General features: G+C 40.7%; 2 protein-coding genes across 2 annotated transcripts in view; both read left to right on the top strand.

Moving 5' to 3' along the window:
- Nucleotides 1–1,756, top strand: part of TMEFF1 (transmembrane protein with EGF like and two follistatin like domains 1) — a 123,860-nt gene extending 122,104 nt beyond the window's left edge. The window contains exon 10 of the mRNA XM_038173723.2: nt 522–1,756. Coding sequence (XP_038029651.1) covers nt 522–606 — 85 coding nt within the window. The 3' untranslated portion in view covers nt 607–1,756. The remainder of the gene's footprint in view (nt 1–521) is intronic.
- A 329-nt stretch (nt 1,757–2,085) lies between these two features.
- Nucleotides 2,086–15,585, top strand: CAVIN4 (caveolae associated protein 4). Its single transcript, XM_005010613.6, has 2 exons — nt 2,086–2,684; nt 13,479–15,585. The coding sequence occupies exons 1-2, from the start codon at nt 2,274–2,276 to the stop codon at nt 14,136–14,138; spliced, it is 1,071 nt and encodes a 356-aa protein (XP_005010670.1). The 5' UTR covers nt 2,086–2,273; the 3' UTR covers nt 14,139–15,585.
- Nucleotides 15,586–18,014: the final 2,429 nt, after the last annotated feature.

Raw genomic sequence — 18,014 nt, 5'->3', positions numbered from 1 at the left:
GGGCTAAGTCTCTTCCTGCTCGGCACTGCTGGCTTTTATGAGTCCTTTCTGAGCTGTGTCCCCAGCCCCAAGAAAGGGGTTGGAAGTGGGCTCTGCCCTGGGGGCTCCAGCAAGCAGCAGAGCACCTGGAGGTCCAGCACTGCAAAGGCTGATTGATCCGGTCTTAAATCTTATCATACTTAAATTCCACTGGATTTTAAGTATGAAGTGTGTAAAAAGTAAATCCAATGCAGCTATTCATCAAAACATGGGTTTTGCTGGACCATGGTTGAAGGATACAGGACCTTGCTGGTTTGGGTTTCAAGCAGAACTCCTTCTGGAGTGATTTGGGGTCCCACACAGATGCCCAAATACCAGCCAGGTACCAAACAGCAGGAGAATTCACCCAGTAAGCACAGCTCCTAAGCTGTTTGCTGTTTTTGAGTATATAAAATAAGTCAATTCAGTCTTGCTAGGTTTAATTTTATATGACATGTATAAAAGCACTCATACTTTTTCTTGCTCTCTTTTTTTCTAAACAGAAAATGCCCCAAAAACAATAGAGGACGTCGGCAGAAGCAAAACCTAGGCCATTTTACTTCAGATACATCATCCAGAATGGTTTAACTTAGTGATTTTTATACCTACATTGACCATGTGATGTACATTTTTATTATATCTTTTTTTAAAGAATGGAAATATTTATTTCAGAGGCCTTATTTTTGAACATTTTTAGTGTAACAATGTTGGTCTGTATTCTGAAAGCATCAGCTCTAACAGCTATGGACTGTTTTAGTAACTTTGCTTTTCTGTTTTTGAATACAGTAGGTCATTTTCTGTATCTGTATCACATGGTTATATAATAGACGTGCTTTATTCATGGAATGTAATATTTTTGGGAACACAAATTTATTCCACCAGTGGTTGTAGATTTAAAAAAAAAAAAAGTCCACATTACCTAGCAAACAAGGCATGAACTAAAGGTAAAAATGTTTACAGCTTACTTTTCTTATGAGAAACTAGAAAAACACTGTGTTTAAATACCGTAGATATTTAAATGTTTTTGGAAGTTAGTAACTGATTTTTTAGACACTGCCTATCGCATGAACTGTGAAGCTGTGTGCTGTGTGTAGTTGTAACATATTTATAAAACATGTGGGCTGGGTCTAAGCACTGCCATCTTCATTAATAATGCCAACGATTTATTTTTAAAGGGCAAAAGTATAAATTTCTTAGTTTGGGCAATTACCTGGTAGAGCAGATGGCACAGGTCCAAAAGGAGTAGGTCTTAGTAGATTTAGGTGTTTTAAAAATTGGTGTCAAATAATTGAACACAAATAATTGGAATAAAGCCTAATTTGTCACTGTTGAAGCTGTTTTAATACTTCTTAAACTTTTTTAAAGAAAATACATGTTTTAACACCTACAATGCAGATTGTATAGTGTTTGTGATTAAAATAAAAATTAAAAAAAAAAAAAGAACAAATAAAAGTGAATGAATAACTAGTGCTCTTGTATAGAGTATTTTCAAGAGCTAAGAAAGTCCATCCAAATTAGTCTGCTGGTCATAGTTATATAAATAGACTGTTAGTTGTTGTTTGAAAGATCCAGAGATAAAGTGTGAATAGGATGTGTTCAGCTGTTTTAACAAGTAGTTTAGGCTTTCAGAATTTTGCATGTAGGATTTAATAATTTGTTCAATAAAAACAAAAACAAAAAAATGCTTTCAACATTTTGAACTGGAAAAGCATGTCACAATACAACCTTTTCACTATTTTGCCTGTGGTTTGGTGTGTTTATTTGTTACCCCACGTGGCAATCGTAAGCAGCTGAAGATCTGAAGCTTGTTCTGCTTGAAAAACAGCCGGTGTTCATGGTCGTGAGCGCTCTCTGAATTGCCTCAGAGCAAGCACTTCAGGAACACGAAAACAAAAGCAGATCGCTTAAAATATGTGAGTTTGCTCGCCTGCTTAGTTGGTAAGTTACTTAGCTTCCCTGGATTAACGCTAATAACTGCATCAGTACAGAAGCGTGACCCTTTAGACGTGTGCTCCTTTCCAGACATTGCTTCCTAATTTTAGAGGTTTCATGTTGCTGAAAGCATCTGAACCACCGCCTGTGGACATTTGGTGGTCAGAAGCATCTGTCCCACCTCCGGGAGCGGCGTTCCACACCCTCCTGTGAGCATGGCTGAAGCCGGCTGTCGCGCCGGCGCCGTGCACTAGCACCAGGATTGTTCCCACAGAGTTGGGTCGAAAGTCTGGCTCCTGTGGACCTGCCTGGAGAGAGGCAAAATGGACCACCGTGAGATCACGCTGGAGGCTGACAAAATCCACCAAAACCGCCTGTCAAGTGTCACCGAGGACGAAGAAGAACAAGATGCAGCGTACACCATAGTGACGGTGCTGGATAAAGTGGCCAACATTGTGGACAGCGTGCAGGCAAGCCAGAAAAGGATAGAAGAAAGGCACAGGGAGATGGAAAATGCCATCAAGACCATACAGATCGACATCTTAAAGCTTGCCCAGGCTCACGGCAACACCGGCTATACGGTGAACAAGCTGCTGGAGAAAACCCGCAAAGTCAGCTCCACCATGAAGGAAGTGCGGGCACGGGTGGAAAGGCAGAGTGCCAACGTGCGGAAGGTGGAGGCAAAGCAAGAGGAGATGCTGAAAAAAAACAAATTCCGGGTTGTGATCTATCAGGTAACCGTGAATGAACCTAACGTATTGCTGTGCTGTTGTTGTGTCACCTCCTCAGTAGCTGCGGGTAGGCATCGGGTAAGGAACCAAAAGATGTCCGACGGGAGGGTGACTTTATGCTTTCTTTAACAGCGAGCTCTGCGTCTCCGTGCCTTTCAGCAGGAACCTACTGGCAGCAGCGCCCGCAGTCTATTATTAGTGTTGGTGGGTTTCTGAGCCAGTAGTGAAAGATTAACTGCAGATCAGCAAGGACTATTTGTTGCCTCTCTGAAAGGTAATATGAGGCAGGCCCTGTAAATCTTGTCATACAGACCATGCCTGACATTCATCTCTCTTATTTTTTTCTCCATATTAGGTAGAAGTCCAAATAGCAAATTGTTTGTAGGCTCCCTGGAATTGAGACTTTCTTTTAACATTAACTTTAAAACATACGGTTTATTTAACTCGCAAGCTTTTGTAGCACTGACAAATGGGAGCTTTTTGGATTGTCTGAGTCTACAGCAGTGTGTGCACAAACTAGAGCTCAGAGCCACCAGCCCTTCCTTGCAGCAAGCAGTCCCTTGCATGCTATGCTTGGAAATGATTTCATACAGCACAGTTCTTCCAATCACATTTGGCAAGTGAATTATACATTTTCTTTCATTAACCTCATTCCAGGATGTTCTTTGTTCTTATAAACAATCGTGTTTGAAGAGAAGTTTTGTGAAATAGCGTAGTCTTGCCAACATCCATACAAATGGACAGTTGGTAGTGCAGGCAGTGCACGGGATCTGTCACTTGCTAGCAAGCACTGTGAAACTCATTTTTTTAATGGCTTGATCCTGCATTTGCTGAAACTTCCCAGTTCCCCGAGTCAACAGAAAGTACAAGTGTTTAATCTTTTGCCAGGAGCATAGTTTCTCCTTCATGCCACTGAGTCCCTAAAGCTTCTTTCAAATGAGTCCTATTCATCAAGCATTCTTTAAAATGTTGACCCTTGTGAGTAACACAATGTGCCCCTGTCACCCTGTCTCAGAACCTGATTCTGCAACAGTTTGTTCATAAATAACATCACTTGCATGAATGGATCTATGTGTTTCCTTAGTATATTCAGCAGTGTCTATAGCTGACAAATTCTTATGCATGATCTAGCTTCCTTAACAACTTCATTTTCTTGTACTGGGAAGAAATAAAGGAAAAATAAACAAACAGAAAATGTTACTTCTTAATGTTATTTTAGCAACATGCAGCCAAATTCTGCCTCCCAGCTTCTCTGACTGAATTACTTACTGTGGCTGTGTAGGAGAAAGCATAGGTAGAATTCAGCCAATTATTACAATTATTGCAAGCTGCACCATCATGATGGAACAGCAAACAGGCACCTTTGCTTTTTCCTTGCGTATCATTTCCCATTTAAGGAAAATAAATATCTGTGATTCCCCTGTTCAATGGCACAATGCCATTTCATTGATGGACGTGTACCATAATGACTGCAGTAGAGGCAATGCTTTGAAAATGTTTGTCCTTAAAATGGTATTCATAACAGAATGCATTTTTTTTTCTCTGAAAGACCTGATTTATCACTTATTTTTAAAATATTGCTACTTTTAGATATTGTACATCAAGGGCAGGTCTTATGATGCATACTTTCTGTAAGAATCACCTCCAGAAGGAGTTTCTGAACTGGTTTCTGCTGGTTTCACTGCAGAAGAGTGACCTGCACCTTGCTCCATATGTTTAGCCCTTTGTTGGTGCTTTTCAAGAATGCAAACAGTATTTTGGATTTCCCTCATTCTAGCCTCCTTTTCCTGTTGTTGTTGAGGACTGTGAGAGAGCATATGTATGATTTTATCTTTAACTTCCATTCTTTCATGAGGTGTATGTGTTGAGGAACCTTTTCCATCATGCACAGCTGAGGAGGAATATATGCTCCTCCCTTTGGGGTCTTTATAGAGGAGCAGAACTGTTTGCTCCACAAAACCAGGATAGCCAGGAGTGTGCTGGAGTCTTAATGTCCAGCACACTCGTGAATGCCTCTTTCACGCAAGTGTGGTCATTTTTACACCGTTGATTTACACCAGTGTAAGCACAGTGTTGGAGTGCCAGGACCTGAATGACTGAAGCTTGGCTACGATGAGGGGAAGTCTGCTAATAGCTGGTGAGTCAGTGTGGTGCGTCCACTCCCTTCACTATATTTTACAAATAGGTCTAACCAAGTTGTTTACTTGGTGGTTGTGAGTGACAGCTCATCTGTAGTGACATTTTTTTCTGATGAGCCATTTGGGACACTGTGGTGAAGCCAATGACCTGTGTGTAGCCGCAGAGGAATGCTCCCGTGGGTGAGCACACGTGGGTTTTAGTTTTAACTTCTGCCAGAACATTGGCATATAAAGGAAAAGGAAACACCAATTAAATCCTAAAGATTTTATTTCAAGTGGAAAGCTTTGATCTCACCACTGATGGAAGGAGCAGGCAGGTTGAAAAGGATCATTGACTGGAAGAGATTGTCCCAAGAGACCTCAGCCACGATAAAAAGAGTTGGCACTATTTTCGCATTAAAAAGAGACAAAATGATCATCCATGAGCATAATGATTAGAGAAAGAGCATTCATTTTTAATGGCAGCTTTTCTGTCCAGGCTGAATGCACGATTGAAAATGATTATATCAGATTTTCTAGAAAAGTCTTTGACCCTGAAGTACCACGTGCCCTAAGAGTACAAGCAGGGAACACAGAGTACATTATAGGTTGTACAGGTCTCTGCTCACTTTTGCTCAGGTTATTCTGAATAACCAGCCATGAGACCTGTAGTTTCTCTGCAGCCAAGGAGTATTGCACAATTTAATTCATTCTGACTAAACTATACAGAAATTAAAGGGGATTTTTATTTTTATTTTTAATCTTGAAAGCCCTTATTTCATTTGCTTTCCCTCACATTCTGCAAGTCCCTCCCTTAATGTGTGCACTGCCACCAGGAGGCCCGTGTTACAGCTGCTGGCCTGCAGAACAGTGTCCCCTGTGGGGGATTGCTCCAATGCCCACATGGTGAGTGAGAGGCTAGAGGAAGCCTTGTGTGTGCCACTCATAAAGAAATTAAAATGGAAGTGGCTTTTCCTGGCCAGTGTCCTTCTGATGCATAATGACTTGGACAGTAAAAATGGTGAGCCTGAGATGGGGACAGTCATCTGAAAATCTGGAGGCACTTCCACACGCAGTGGCAGTAAGTCAGGGCGCATCGAGCACAAGGACACGGCAGCAAACACAGGGTGCCTGATACATGAACGCACCCTCCATTGGCACAGAGTTTCAATTACAGCAATGGAGAAAAACCTGTGAGAGTCACCGTGACCTAAAAGACAGTGAATTATTTAATTCCGTTTTACAAAGGGAAAAGAACAGACTGCTGAATGACTGATCTGATGTCATACGGGCATAAGAATAACAGGCTTAGGAGGGGCTCTAGGCAGCTGTCTGCAGAGCAGTATTGTTAGCACCACGGGGTTACATAGCTCACCAAGAACAGATTGTGCTAGGTAACCCATCTTTTATTATTTTTCTGTATTACAGAAGCAAGGGAGAGCTTATCTTGTATTTCTGTGTCTGATAGCTCATAAGAGACAATCTGGAAAAAGGACAAATGACAGTGGACTGTGTTGAAATGGGAAGTGTGATTTGTGATAGGTTTCTAAAAGGGTTTACTTTTAAGGCATCATTGTCAACTGCATATTATTTTCTTTAATGATCTTGGCAGAGAAAGTGATGTGGATGTTAAGAAAATATGCTCAAAATGAGCAGCTGTCATTTCAGAGAATGAAATATAAGAAAAGAAATCAAATTACCATTAGAGCTGAAGCAATGCTAATTGAAGTGTACATGGTGCCAACACCTGTACTTAGCAGAAGCCCTTGCTTTAGCTTGTCTGCTGAGGTCCTGTGGTTTGGGAAGGTCAGAAAAGGGTGTATGAGTGCTCAGAGGATGACTGAGAGTCCACTTGATGTGTGTCTTTTAAAAACATGCAGTGTGGTCATGAAATGCTTCAGGCAAAGTATTGATCGTGATTGATAAGTGATTGAGAGACATCGAGTGCCCTTGTCCAAAGCACTCCGGAGCATCTGGAAGACCACATACAGCTCTGATCACCTGCATTGTGCTCAAACCAAAGAGGTTGGGAAAAGTGCTGCCAGTTTGATCAGAGGGACAAGAAGCTCTGGTAAATGAGAGATCAGGAGGCTGTAGCTGAGTTTGTTTTTAAAATGAAATTGCTATTAAAATGGAGTCTGAAAACTTAATGAAAAAAGCTGGCGTAAGTTGAGTACCTGTGTCAGCAGAGCACTGGCCCCACATGGTGAGGCCTCATTGCTCAGTGACACAAGGCGTTTGCTGGAGTCTTGTGGCCTAAACCTTACAAATGTTTCTACAGCTGAGACAGGTAATTGCTTTAGCTGAGACTACAGAGACAAAGAGGAACCCAACAGCTGTGTCAAAGAGGGCAGCGAGAGTCCTTTGTTTCCAGCGTCAAGCTCGGGCCCTTCAGGTCAGAGCTCTGAGCCGCCCCCTTGCTGTGCAGCTCACAGCCACATACTCTGAGCACAGGCCCAGTGCTGAAATGCAGGAGGCAGCCAAGGATGCCTTAAGTTACCTCTGATTTCGAGGGGAAAAAAACAACAACACTCAATGAGCTAAAGAAAATCTATCATTTTAGGGATGTGTTCACAAGGAAAGAGAATGGGGAAAGGAAGAGAAAAGAAAGGAAAACATAGCAGCTGTTGGGTCATCTCTGGGTTCCTGAAATGAAATAGATTGCATATTTCACAGGACTGTGTATTCACAGCAGATTATATAAGTGTCTCTATACCTTTTGATATGGTGTAATCAGAGTCCCCCGTCCTACTCCTTTGTGAAGAGCCTAACAAGGACAGGCAATATCCTCTCAGGACTGCCATTGATTTTTCTCCACCTATTAACGTTGAGTGGTGGAAACTGTGGATCCTAATTTACATTTGGTTCAGGGTTTTGCATGTGTTTAGCCTCCTTGCCTCATCCCCACGGTCCTAGAGGCTGCCTAGAAGGACACATCCACAGGCACTGAAGCTGGCCACTGCGAGAGCACATCTATCTTCAGCGATGTGCTTCATGCCTGAAGAAGTCCAGGAATGAACAGACTCAACTCTGGTAACAGCAGTATAGACTGAAATTCCCAGCACTGCTGTCAGGAGCTGAATCTTGCAATTATTCCTTCAGTACAGGAATAACGTTGGTCAAGATTGTGCAGGCACAGAAGTGAGGAATATATGAAAGCATTAGCAGCAATTTTAGAATTTGTAATGGGATTCATTTTGCCAGGCATTAGGCATTAGTAACACAAATGTTTGCATGCTCGGCTTGCAGACTGCCTTCAAGACAGCAGAGAGAAATTTACGGAGACGGTTTTGTCTGACCTATTACAGACATCTGCTTCTCAGCGCAGTGTCTGCTTGATAAGTACCTCTCCTCTCCGTTGGGTTGAAAGGGAGTCCAGAAGCTAATTCATACAGAGACACGGTTGCTTGGGCAGACGCGTTCAGCAACTTGTGATGAACAGTTGGGTTGCCATGTACTTGACAGCACTATGCTGCTGCAGCTAGATTTCAAGAACTGTCATGTTGTGATGAAAAAAACGAATCAAAACATTACCAAAACATAAATTTATTTATTTATTTATTTATTATTGGGCTCATCACCTCTTGTGAATGCTCTTTCTCCTCCCCACACAAAGGTTTGATATCTACAGGTAAACTGGAAGTGAGAAATTTCACGGCCAAACTTGCTGACTGACCTGCAGAACTATTCTCTAGTTCGTCTCGGTAAAGTCATAGCAAAGCAAAGTAGGTGTGAAGCTTTAATTTTCCTCTGGAGCTGCAAGTGGTCTTTTTTTACACAGCGTGTAGTGGCATGGAGCCAATGGTTCCTCTGAATGCTGGGGTATAACTGGGCATCACTCACGCCTAGTCTGCAGCTTGCTGCCACCAGATAATGAGAGGATGAGCTGGATTTCTTTACAGTCACTGTATATTCCTGGCTAAGTTAATGAATTTTTGTCAGAATTTAGAGAAAAGGGATGCGTATTAGGCTCCACAAAAGAGGAAATGAGAGGGATTGACTGTTCTGGCCAGGCCGCTTTTTCATTATGCAAAAATAATTCTAAATACAAGCAACAGCACTTGGCCATAAAGTCTTACGTGCTGAAGTGTTTATTCTCTACCTACTTCACTCAGTAAAATCCCTTAGGTGCCCTTTTAAAACAATCCTATTTCTCTCTCCTTTGAACAGCTTTTTGGCTGGATGGCAGAGATTTTGAAATGACATATTTGCAGAAAAAAATGAAGGGATCACTCAAGATTTACAAAGCTTCACTCTTAACTGTAGAATAGGAGTAAAAGTACTGAATGATTTGTAATTGGTTATTCATCAGCAGTTTCATATTGATTTAGAGAGCAATTACAAGGAGATATTTTAGCCATTTACCTTGGCTGGTGGTTTGAATAACAAATCATTCATTTAACATGCAAATGCCAGGCTTTTTCTATGCATTGTCTCGATACAGTTTCCTGCTCCTCGGCTGCCAGTCATTCACATCACAGGTTGTCATAGACACAGCAGCATCACCAGATCGGGCACGGGGTGGCCCATCACCATTTTGCTGCTTCATGCCCTGGCTCGGAGTTGCCACGTGATCATCGGTCCCATCTGTGCTGATGCTACACAATAACCCGCGCGTTCCCTGTCACACGTCCCAAGGCTGAGAGATCGTTTGCTGTGACCTTTTCATTGTGCAACACAATGACAGCGATTTATGGAGTTTCATCTGTCTCTCCTCTCCACTTTCGCTGTGAGCAGGGCTTTTAGGAGCATTTTGAATCTTGATTTTATACATATATGCATATATGTTTGTACATTTGTGGTTTTGTGTGTGAGAGGTTGTTTTTTTTTTTAATTGAGGGTGTCATAATAATTATTCACTTGGTCATTCTATTTTTGTCTGCAACTGCTTCTTGTATTATTAAAAAAAAAAAAAGTTCTGCTAAAGTTTTAATTGAAATTGAATAATAATTGAGTGTTGATAACTGTTATCTTTATTAAATCTTTTTAGAACTATAAGGCGAAGATCTTTGAAAAGAGAATGCAAAATTGTTTTATAGAGTTTTATAGCATATAAGGTAATGTCTTTTTTTTCCCCTTTGGCCACTCTAGAAGCTCAGTTTGGGCTTTGGAGTACAAATCCAGAACAAGTGTAGCAAAAAAAAAAAAAACAAGAAAAGAGAAGGAGAGGAAAGAAAGCTCCTGAACTGACTACATCCATTTTAATGCCTTGTATCTCATTATTTTTTTAAGTGGACATTATAATAAAAATTACTAAACCAATCACAAAATGCATTCATTTGTTTAAAACCAAGATACCGTTGTACAGTGACATTATGTCATTGCTTCATGTGCAGAATCCAGTGGATTCTAAACTAGCAACATAGCTTTTTTAAACAAAAATACTATTGCTGCTATTAATTACTGATCCCATCTGTGCTTACAAAGCTACAGAATGGAGATGTAGTTAATGACTTTGGGAGAAAGCTGTTGAATAACCCTTTCTCCTTCGAGCAGCCCGTCTTCCAGGAGCCCCCTTGTCTTATTTGCTCCTCACTTCAGCAGTAAGGGAGAAAGGGCCAAGAAAGGGCCAGAGCCAAGCTGATGTAACACTGTGTTACATCTGATGGGAGAAAAATGCTTCTGCTGTGATGACTTCCTTGGAATCAGGAAACGCCAGCAGTGCCTGAAAACTGTGGGTACCCAACAGCCAAAATTTTGGTGGCCAATGAAAATACACACAGCAAGAGGCCTGTAGGAAGGGCTCAGATTACATCCCCTCAAATTTTTTCTAATTGTGAATTAATTGAAATGGGAGTGAAGGGAGCAAATGACAATGACAGTCAGATTCTCCTGGGAGCCCGGTGTTAGAAGCAGCTGGGTTTCCATATTCGCTGTCCCTAGAGCCATCCAAATAAAGACGGTGGTGGCTTTCTTCATCGAAGCTGAGCTTTACTCAGGTGTTTACTTTGTGTTCAGCTGGGCCCTTAAAAACTCAAACCTTTACTGGCTAGACATAATTTAAAAGATAAATACTCAAAAATGAGGAAAAGTTTAGTTTTAAAATGCTTTGTTAGCATACTTTCTCTTCCAATGGCATCACCAGCCAGTCCTTAATTGTACGGTGAGACGAAAATTGTCAGCCAGTTCAGGGACTGGTCCCATGCAGCTGAAATCAGTAGGTGTCTTGGCTTTGCTTTTAGTGAGACTATAAGCAAGCTGATAGCTACGTGCTTTGACCCTACCAATTTCCCACATGGTGCTAAAATTTATTGTTCCTGCTTTAGGAAGGATGAGCTCCTGTCTTCTCTCAGCCCCACTGATATCTGCTGATAAGAAGAAAATGTTTAGTGCTTGAGGGGAAGAGCAGAAGAGAAAAAGGAAGCAAATGAGAAAATCCTCCTACTGTGACTAAATCACTGTATATTTATCAAGAAACCTCCCCAGCATACAACCCAGCTTCACTAATACTTTCCACTTTGTTAACATCTTCCACCCAGAAATCTGGAAAGGAGATACAAACTCAAACTAATTTTTAGCCTTACTACATTTGGTTCTGCAAGATGTGTGCAGACACCAAGGGAAAAGAGAAAATCAGAGATTTGGCAAAGATCATTCTCGGTGTCTGCAGCAGAGTGAGAAATGTTGCTCAGGACCTGCAGCTCTAATTGCTGTGTCCTTTCTATGAGGCCTTCATCTCAGATGTTCCCGTTCATAAGTCGTAATTCTGACACATGCCTATGAAAGTTAAAGCCCTCTCTTCTTGAGCTAGCAAACTGCAAAGATAAATGCAGCAAAGCTTCGGCAAGCAAGCGACAAAAAGTACAGATAAATTTACTCTTCTTCTGAAGGAGCACACAGCATAACTATTGCAGAGGAAATAGCTTCTCTCCTTCCTCTCTTTTTAAAAAGTGTTCTTCATATGTACAGCATACCCTACTCACCATATTGCGTTCGTTTTGGTATGTGCTGCAATTTCCGAGCAGTCATTATGGAAGCATTTCTGTTACCATTTCAGCTGAAGGAGTGGGCTATAATTTACAAACTTTGAGGAATTATTATCCAGCTGTGTTTTAGTTCATTTTCAGAAAAGAAGGGATTATGTTTATATATAGAAGTCTTTATATAATTAATGTTAATTTGCACGTGTTAATGTAGATGATTATTAGGAAAGTATTGTAGTTTTGTTCCTGCTGATTTTGACAGATGAGTTGAATAACATTCCACTGTAATCAATGCAACATAATTTGTCCCTCATTTTTGTAAGCATTAACAACTATTTTATTGAAGGGTTTTTAATGAAGCCAAGGCGTGATGACAAACTTTTAAGTGGGCTTTATCTAACAAAGAGCTTAATGTATTTTATTTTACATGTTGCTATTATCCGGCAAAATGACATTAAACATGACTTGTTAGTAATGAGTCACTGTGAAAAATGACAGATACTTTTTTGGCCAGAAATCATTTCTCAACAAAATATACAGTAGGATGGACCCATTCTTCACAGACTCACAACTTCTAATATTTCTTTTAGTTTTTGAATTAAGAAAGTAATACCAAGGATAGAGCCCAAACACTGTCAGGCCTCAGAAATCAGCTGAAGAGGTTACAACAAATGGGAACCAACTTACAGAAGTTTTATTTAGTTGTCGTACATCTGCACCTAAAGGGTTGCTCCTCCTGGGAGGAGAACACGTGCATGTGCACAGCAGTAGCTAGCAGGGAAGAAGAGGCTGGCCATGCCTACCTTGTAAAACTCCTACAGGTTGTGATTATGGTGGACAGCTTTTGGAAATCTGTATATCTCTGAGCTTTAAGCCTCTACCAGTATTTCTTTGGAGGGGCTACATAAACTCCAAGAGCTAAGATATCAAGCACAGTCATCACTTCCAAGAAGACAGCATATCATATCACATTGGCATACATATCATATGTATAATTCAAATATATAATGCCGCCCACTCACATAGGCCAACAAACTAACCACAGAAAGCAGAGGTGTTTGCTGAAGGTCATGCTCATGTTTCCAGATGGAACAAGCCAAGGTCGCCCCAGCGATGGTGCATGTCCTGAGTGAATTGCGTGGAATTGGGTTTACTGTATAACATTGAATTCCTTAGCTGTCTTTGAGACCTTGTTTAGCCAGCAAACATAAATTAATATGTTAGGGTCCGTCCCTTTCTGGGCAGCAACAGTAAAGTTCATTTAATTCAAATTAGCCAAGAATATGCAATTGTCTTCATGACAGTAAAGGGCCGAGGCACTCTTTTGGAGAGGGTACAGTTGTCACAAGCACCTATTTTGTCTACAGGGCATTTACTGTTATTGGTGAGAGATAAGGGATCCAGGTCCTGCCTTAGAGAAGTATATCAGCTTCAAAGAAATGTGAACTGGACACATCTGCTCTGAAAACCTTCAGGGACCAGTAAACACAGGACCATGACATTCATTATTTTCAGCTAGCACCCCTCTGAAAACAAATCTTTGATCAGGCATAATGCTTTTACAGAGTTTGACAAATGCTTCTTCTGCCTCTTGTATTCTATGTAGATCATGTGTGGTGGCACAAGCCTACCTTACATTGCTACAGTAGTGCATTACAGTTAGCATTAATTAACTACAAGCCAACAAACAACATGCTTGAATAACCACCCTTTTAAAACACACTTGCTGGAAGATGACTCTCTGCTTTCGTTCACAGGAGGAAACTGAGTGTCCTTCATCTCTCTCTGTTATCAAAGAGAGGACAGCAGGTGAAACTCTAGAGGATGATTTCATCCCACCCGATGACCTGTCTTCTGATGAAGAATACTATATTGAAGAAGGCAAAGCAGCCCAGTTCAAGAAATCAGGCATGAGGCGCATAGATGATATAAAAAAGGCATTTTCAAGGGAAAATATCCAAAAGACAAGGCAAAACTTTGGCAAGAAGGTAACCAGGCTTCGAACTAGGATAGTGACCCCTGAGAGGAGAGAGAGGATCAGGCAGTCAGGAGAGAGACTGAAACAATCTGGAATAAGGTTCAAGAAAACCATCGCACAAGCTGCCCCCACGAAGGAGACGTTCAAGATCCACAAAAAAAGTAAAGAGCGAACGGTAGCCGAAGGTCAGGAGGGAAGCCAGGAAGGTGGCGTGCACATAGCCTCCGAGCTCACAGCTGCAGAGCCCTTCACTGAAGAAATCTCCTACACAGAAGTGATCACTAAGGTAAAGAAAGACAAGAACAGTGCAACAAAAGGTGCTTCCCAGCCAGCTGAAAAGGGAGTGATGATCCCCGAAGTCGTTCTTAAGCAGGAAGGAAAAGAAGGAGGCGGAGGAGGTGACGATGTCCCCTTGCTGGACTTAAAGCAATCAGCATAAAGAATCAATTACCAAACACCCCATGCCATCCTTACTGAACAAGAGAAAATGCAGACTGTATGCACTCCGTTTTTTAGGAAAATGTGTGAGTTTTTGTTCTATCATGAAACACGTATTGGTGTTGTTCTGTCATCTACACGGGTGTCTGTAGTGTCATCTTCCCGACACATAACCAAAAGAAGGGGCTCCCCCTCTGTCTTGGCATGTGCCAACAGCCAGCATTAATCCAAAAGGAACTGAGCCTCGCATGTCCACGGGAGATGGAAATCTGCTCTTCTTTCAAGATTGATTTAGCGTTCATTTAACATCCTAATTACTCTCTTCAGTTTTATGTACAACAGTATAAAATGTTGTCCTTCATCCTATAACAACTCCTCTACTCAGAAACCAATAGCAAAGCTATTGCTTTATATTAGCAGAAGGAAGAACTATGAAATATGTCCATTCAGCTGTACAAATCTTTTCGTTGAACGGCCCTCACTGAAACTGCAGAAGGAGGAAATTCCTGCTTTGTCCCAGGTGTGACAAAATGTGGCAGGAATTTAGTAAATGGTTTTAGTAAACTGCATTTCTTCTCAGTGGAAAAGAGAAGCTCACAAAATGTCTAAAGGTTATTTCCAGAGTTCTGGAGGAGGAAGGATCGATGTATTTAGGCCAGGCAATTTCTGCACTTATGGAGTAAGGTTAAAAAATCAGAAGACACATTAACTATGGAATAGCAGGAGGAAAAGAGAATGAGATATCATAATCATGGAAAGACATGATTGTGAGAAAGGCAAGGGTATAAAGTAGTAGAAGGTGTACAAGATTAATGTATAGGTTTTGGATAAGTAGTAAAAAAACCTAGAATATGGCAACAGAAGTTTGTATTTGCTTACTTGAGATCATTTGAAGAATTAATTGTTACTCTATCCAGAGGATAATAGAGTTCATGAATGTAGCTGACAGGACGAGAGAATTGTTTTGTTTTCCATTACTCTGTGGTTTCTCTGAGCTTCGCTTCAATTAAAATCTATTCTATAAAGCCGCCGAAGTAAAGGGCCAATCCATAACGCAGCTCTTTGTTTTCTATCACCGCCATTATCGACCAGCCACAGCCTCAGGGATTATGAGACAGACACCCTTCGGAGTAGGGAATGCTGTTTATTTGCAACACTCGCTGCCCTGAAATCAGATATGTTTGTAAACACGACCACTATGCTGACGTGAGGAGCGGGACTGTGGTGCTCTCTTCGTTCTTACATGGCATTGCTTTCAAGGCACTTACCTAAAGCAACATTAGGCATTACTGTCTGTGTGAAACTTGTACAATATTGCCCAAAGCTGTATTGTTGTATTTAATATCTCAGGTTCATTTTAAGAGCAGAGCATAACCTGATTATCTATACGTTGTTTGAGGACTCCCAGCTGTTAATCTATAATTTAAATATAATTAGTTTGATTTCAACTATTCTGCCTGCCAGTTCTTTCATTTAGTCTGGTGTACATCACGTTTGAAGTAAAAGGGCTTCAGCAATAATAACCAAGGAACACGGGTTGGGAAAGGTCAACATTATACTATGTCAATGACATTTCAAAGCAAATTAAGGCTGCCAGACTGGAAGGAGCGACTCCACCGAACGGAAGGGCAGGATGGGGCAAGAGATGGAGACAGGCAGAGAAAGGCATTTCTGTCAACAGTAAATTCTACACCACTGCTGCAATGTAAGCACGTGGAAAAAGAAAATGCTTTAATTCGGGGAGAGATTGAAGGTTTTGCTTGTTTTGTGTTTTTCGTTTGTTTGTTTTGTTTTGTTGTTAGTTTTATAAACTAGTTATAGAAAGTGTTTTCTGGAACCTGGTGGCTGTGTTCCTCTTCCTGTGCCGTACAAAACTGGAGCTACCTTCTGTGGAGCGCTGTGGGCTTTGCCTGGTTCCTCCCTGGCGCTGGCTGCTTTCTGTTTGGTGAGATTCAAGGTTTTCCTAAACTGACAAACAGGCACTAGTTACTGAAGTGAAAAGAGCAAAGTTCAAAGCAGCTATTTCGCTGCTTTCTGTAACTGCAGGGCGCTAACTGCTAGGACATAATTGCCTATAGATTTTCTTTATACAGCTTTTAATTTTCTCATTTTACTTGACAAAGAAAGGAAGTGAAGTAGTTTCCATGGAATTTATCATGTAGCACCACGTATATAAGCTCTATCAAATACTTATTTTTTAATGATTATTTCTAATTTCAATTTTTTCAAGGATGATTTGTTTTCATAGCAAGTAGTGAGTACTTCAGGTGTAAGAAGTAATTCAATTGTATGCTCTTCCTTTGAAGTTATTATCAGTGTTGCTGGCTTGAATTTTATACATACCAAGAGGTTAAGTATTCTCTATAACCCCTTATTCAGGTAGGAAATAGGGAGAACATTATGGATTACAACCTCAATTTCTATACCACAGCACAGCCTTTTTCCGTTTGAAGTCTCTCTTATCTTCACAACACCCAAGAGCAAAGATCTCGAAGCCCCTGTCCTTCACCTTTTTCATAAGCAAACTCCTCAGTGAAATCAGTTGATGTACAGCTATGCCACAGGGTAGCCTGGAGTATATATTTAGAACAGGTGGTTTCACTTGGTAAGATAATCTTGCCGGCACTCTGTGTGAACCAAGTCCTGCTCCCGGCTCAATGGGATAAAGGGGCCCTTGCCCTCCCTCTCGGTTCTGTTTTCCAAGAACAAATCTGGCACTTTCCGCGTAGTTGTGGGTGGGAGTGTGAATATCAAACTGCCTCACAGAAAGAGCCCTGCAGTTGCTAACAGCTGAGTGAAGCTGGTTATGGGGAAAGGTGAACTACTTTCTTAGATGGAAGCTAAAAAGAACATAAAATTGCAAGTGCTTACAAGGAGAGAAAAAGAAAAAAAAAAAAGCGATTAACAAAGCACTCACTGCAAGTCCTTCTTTCATAACATCCAACAGCAATTTCTTTTGCTTTGAATTTGTGCTAGTGAAAAAAAGCCAAACACGTTTTCTGTCAATAGCTGTCTGTCTATTAAAAGAGAAGTAGCAATCACCCTTCTATTATAGGGTAGACCGTGACAGTGACAATACACAAAAACAACTACAACCATTTCAGGTGAATCTACTCCCAGAAGTGTCTTACACTTTATACTTTTTTTTTTTTTCTTTCCTACATTGAGGCAAAATACAGAATAAAAAGCAGTTAAGAGAGTTGTGGTTGCAGGACTCGGGCAGTAAAACCAACAGAGCGAATATGAATAGAGCCAAGCTGGTGTTCAGACGCGCTTACTCTGAGAAGAATCTGAAAACTGTTTTCTCATCCAGAACTGGGTGTGTGCACATCTTCCTTCTAATGGGATACAGGTTTAAAAATGAGTTAGTATATGCAAAGGCCATTACTTGTGCAAGGATAAACTAGCTTGTTTGTACATCTTTTATGACCATTTGCATACACAAGTGACTACTCAAGGAAATTGTAACATCCATTTGTAAAACCACACTGCAAATTTACAAATGTGAAATCAAAGGACATGTATATTTACATGTATGCAGATAAACATAAAATTTTACCACACGTTTAATTCACTTGTCATTACAACTTTAATAATGCTATAGATGATAAGTTTTTAACTACAAAGTTGAATTTTAAAAGAATCATATTATATTATGAAGAAGCCTTATACTAGGAAGAAAAGATAGCATCTACAAAAGAACCACCACAAATGTTAGAGTAGCTGTCGCTGTTATAAGCACTTTTTTCCTAGTGTTTCCAGTATAAGCAAGCCAGTTAAAATATTCTCAGCTGCTTTATAACAGCTGCTAAATTTTACAACCATACCTGTTTTCTTTCTAATATTCCCAGGTTATTAATGGTTTTTGCTGTGAACA

The sequence above is a fragment of the Anas platyrhynchos genome, chromosome 2, assembly GCF_047663525.1.
Source record: "Anas platyrhynchos isolate ZD024472 breed Pekin duck chromosome 2, IASCAAS_PekinDuck_T2T, whole genome shotgun sequence".
In the NCBI taxonomy this organism is placed as follows: domain Eukaryota; kingdom Metazoa; phylum Chordata; class Aves; order Anseriformes; family Anatidae; genus Anas; species Anas platyrhynchos.
This window is presented reverse-complemented; position numbering and strand designations above follow the sequence as displayed.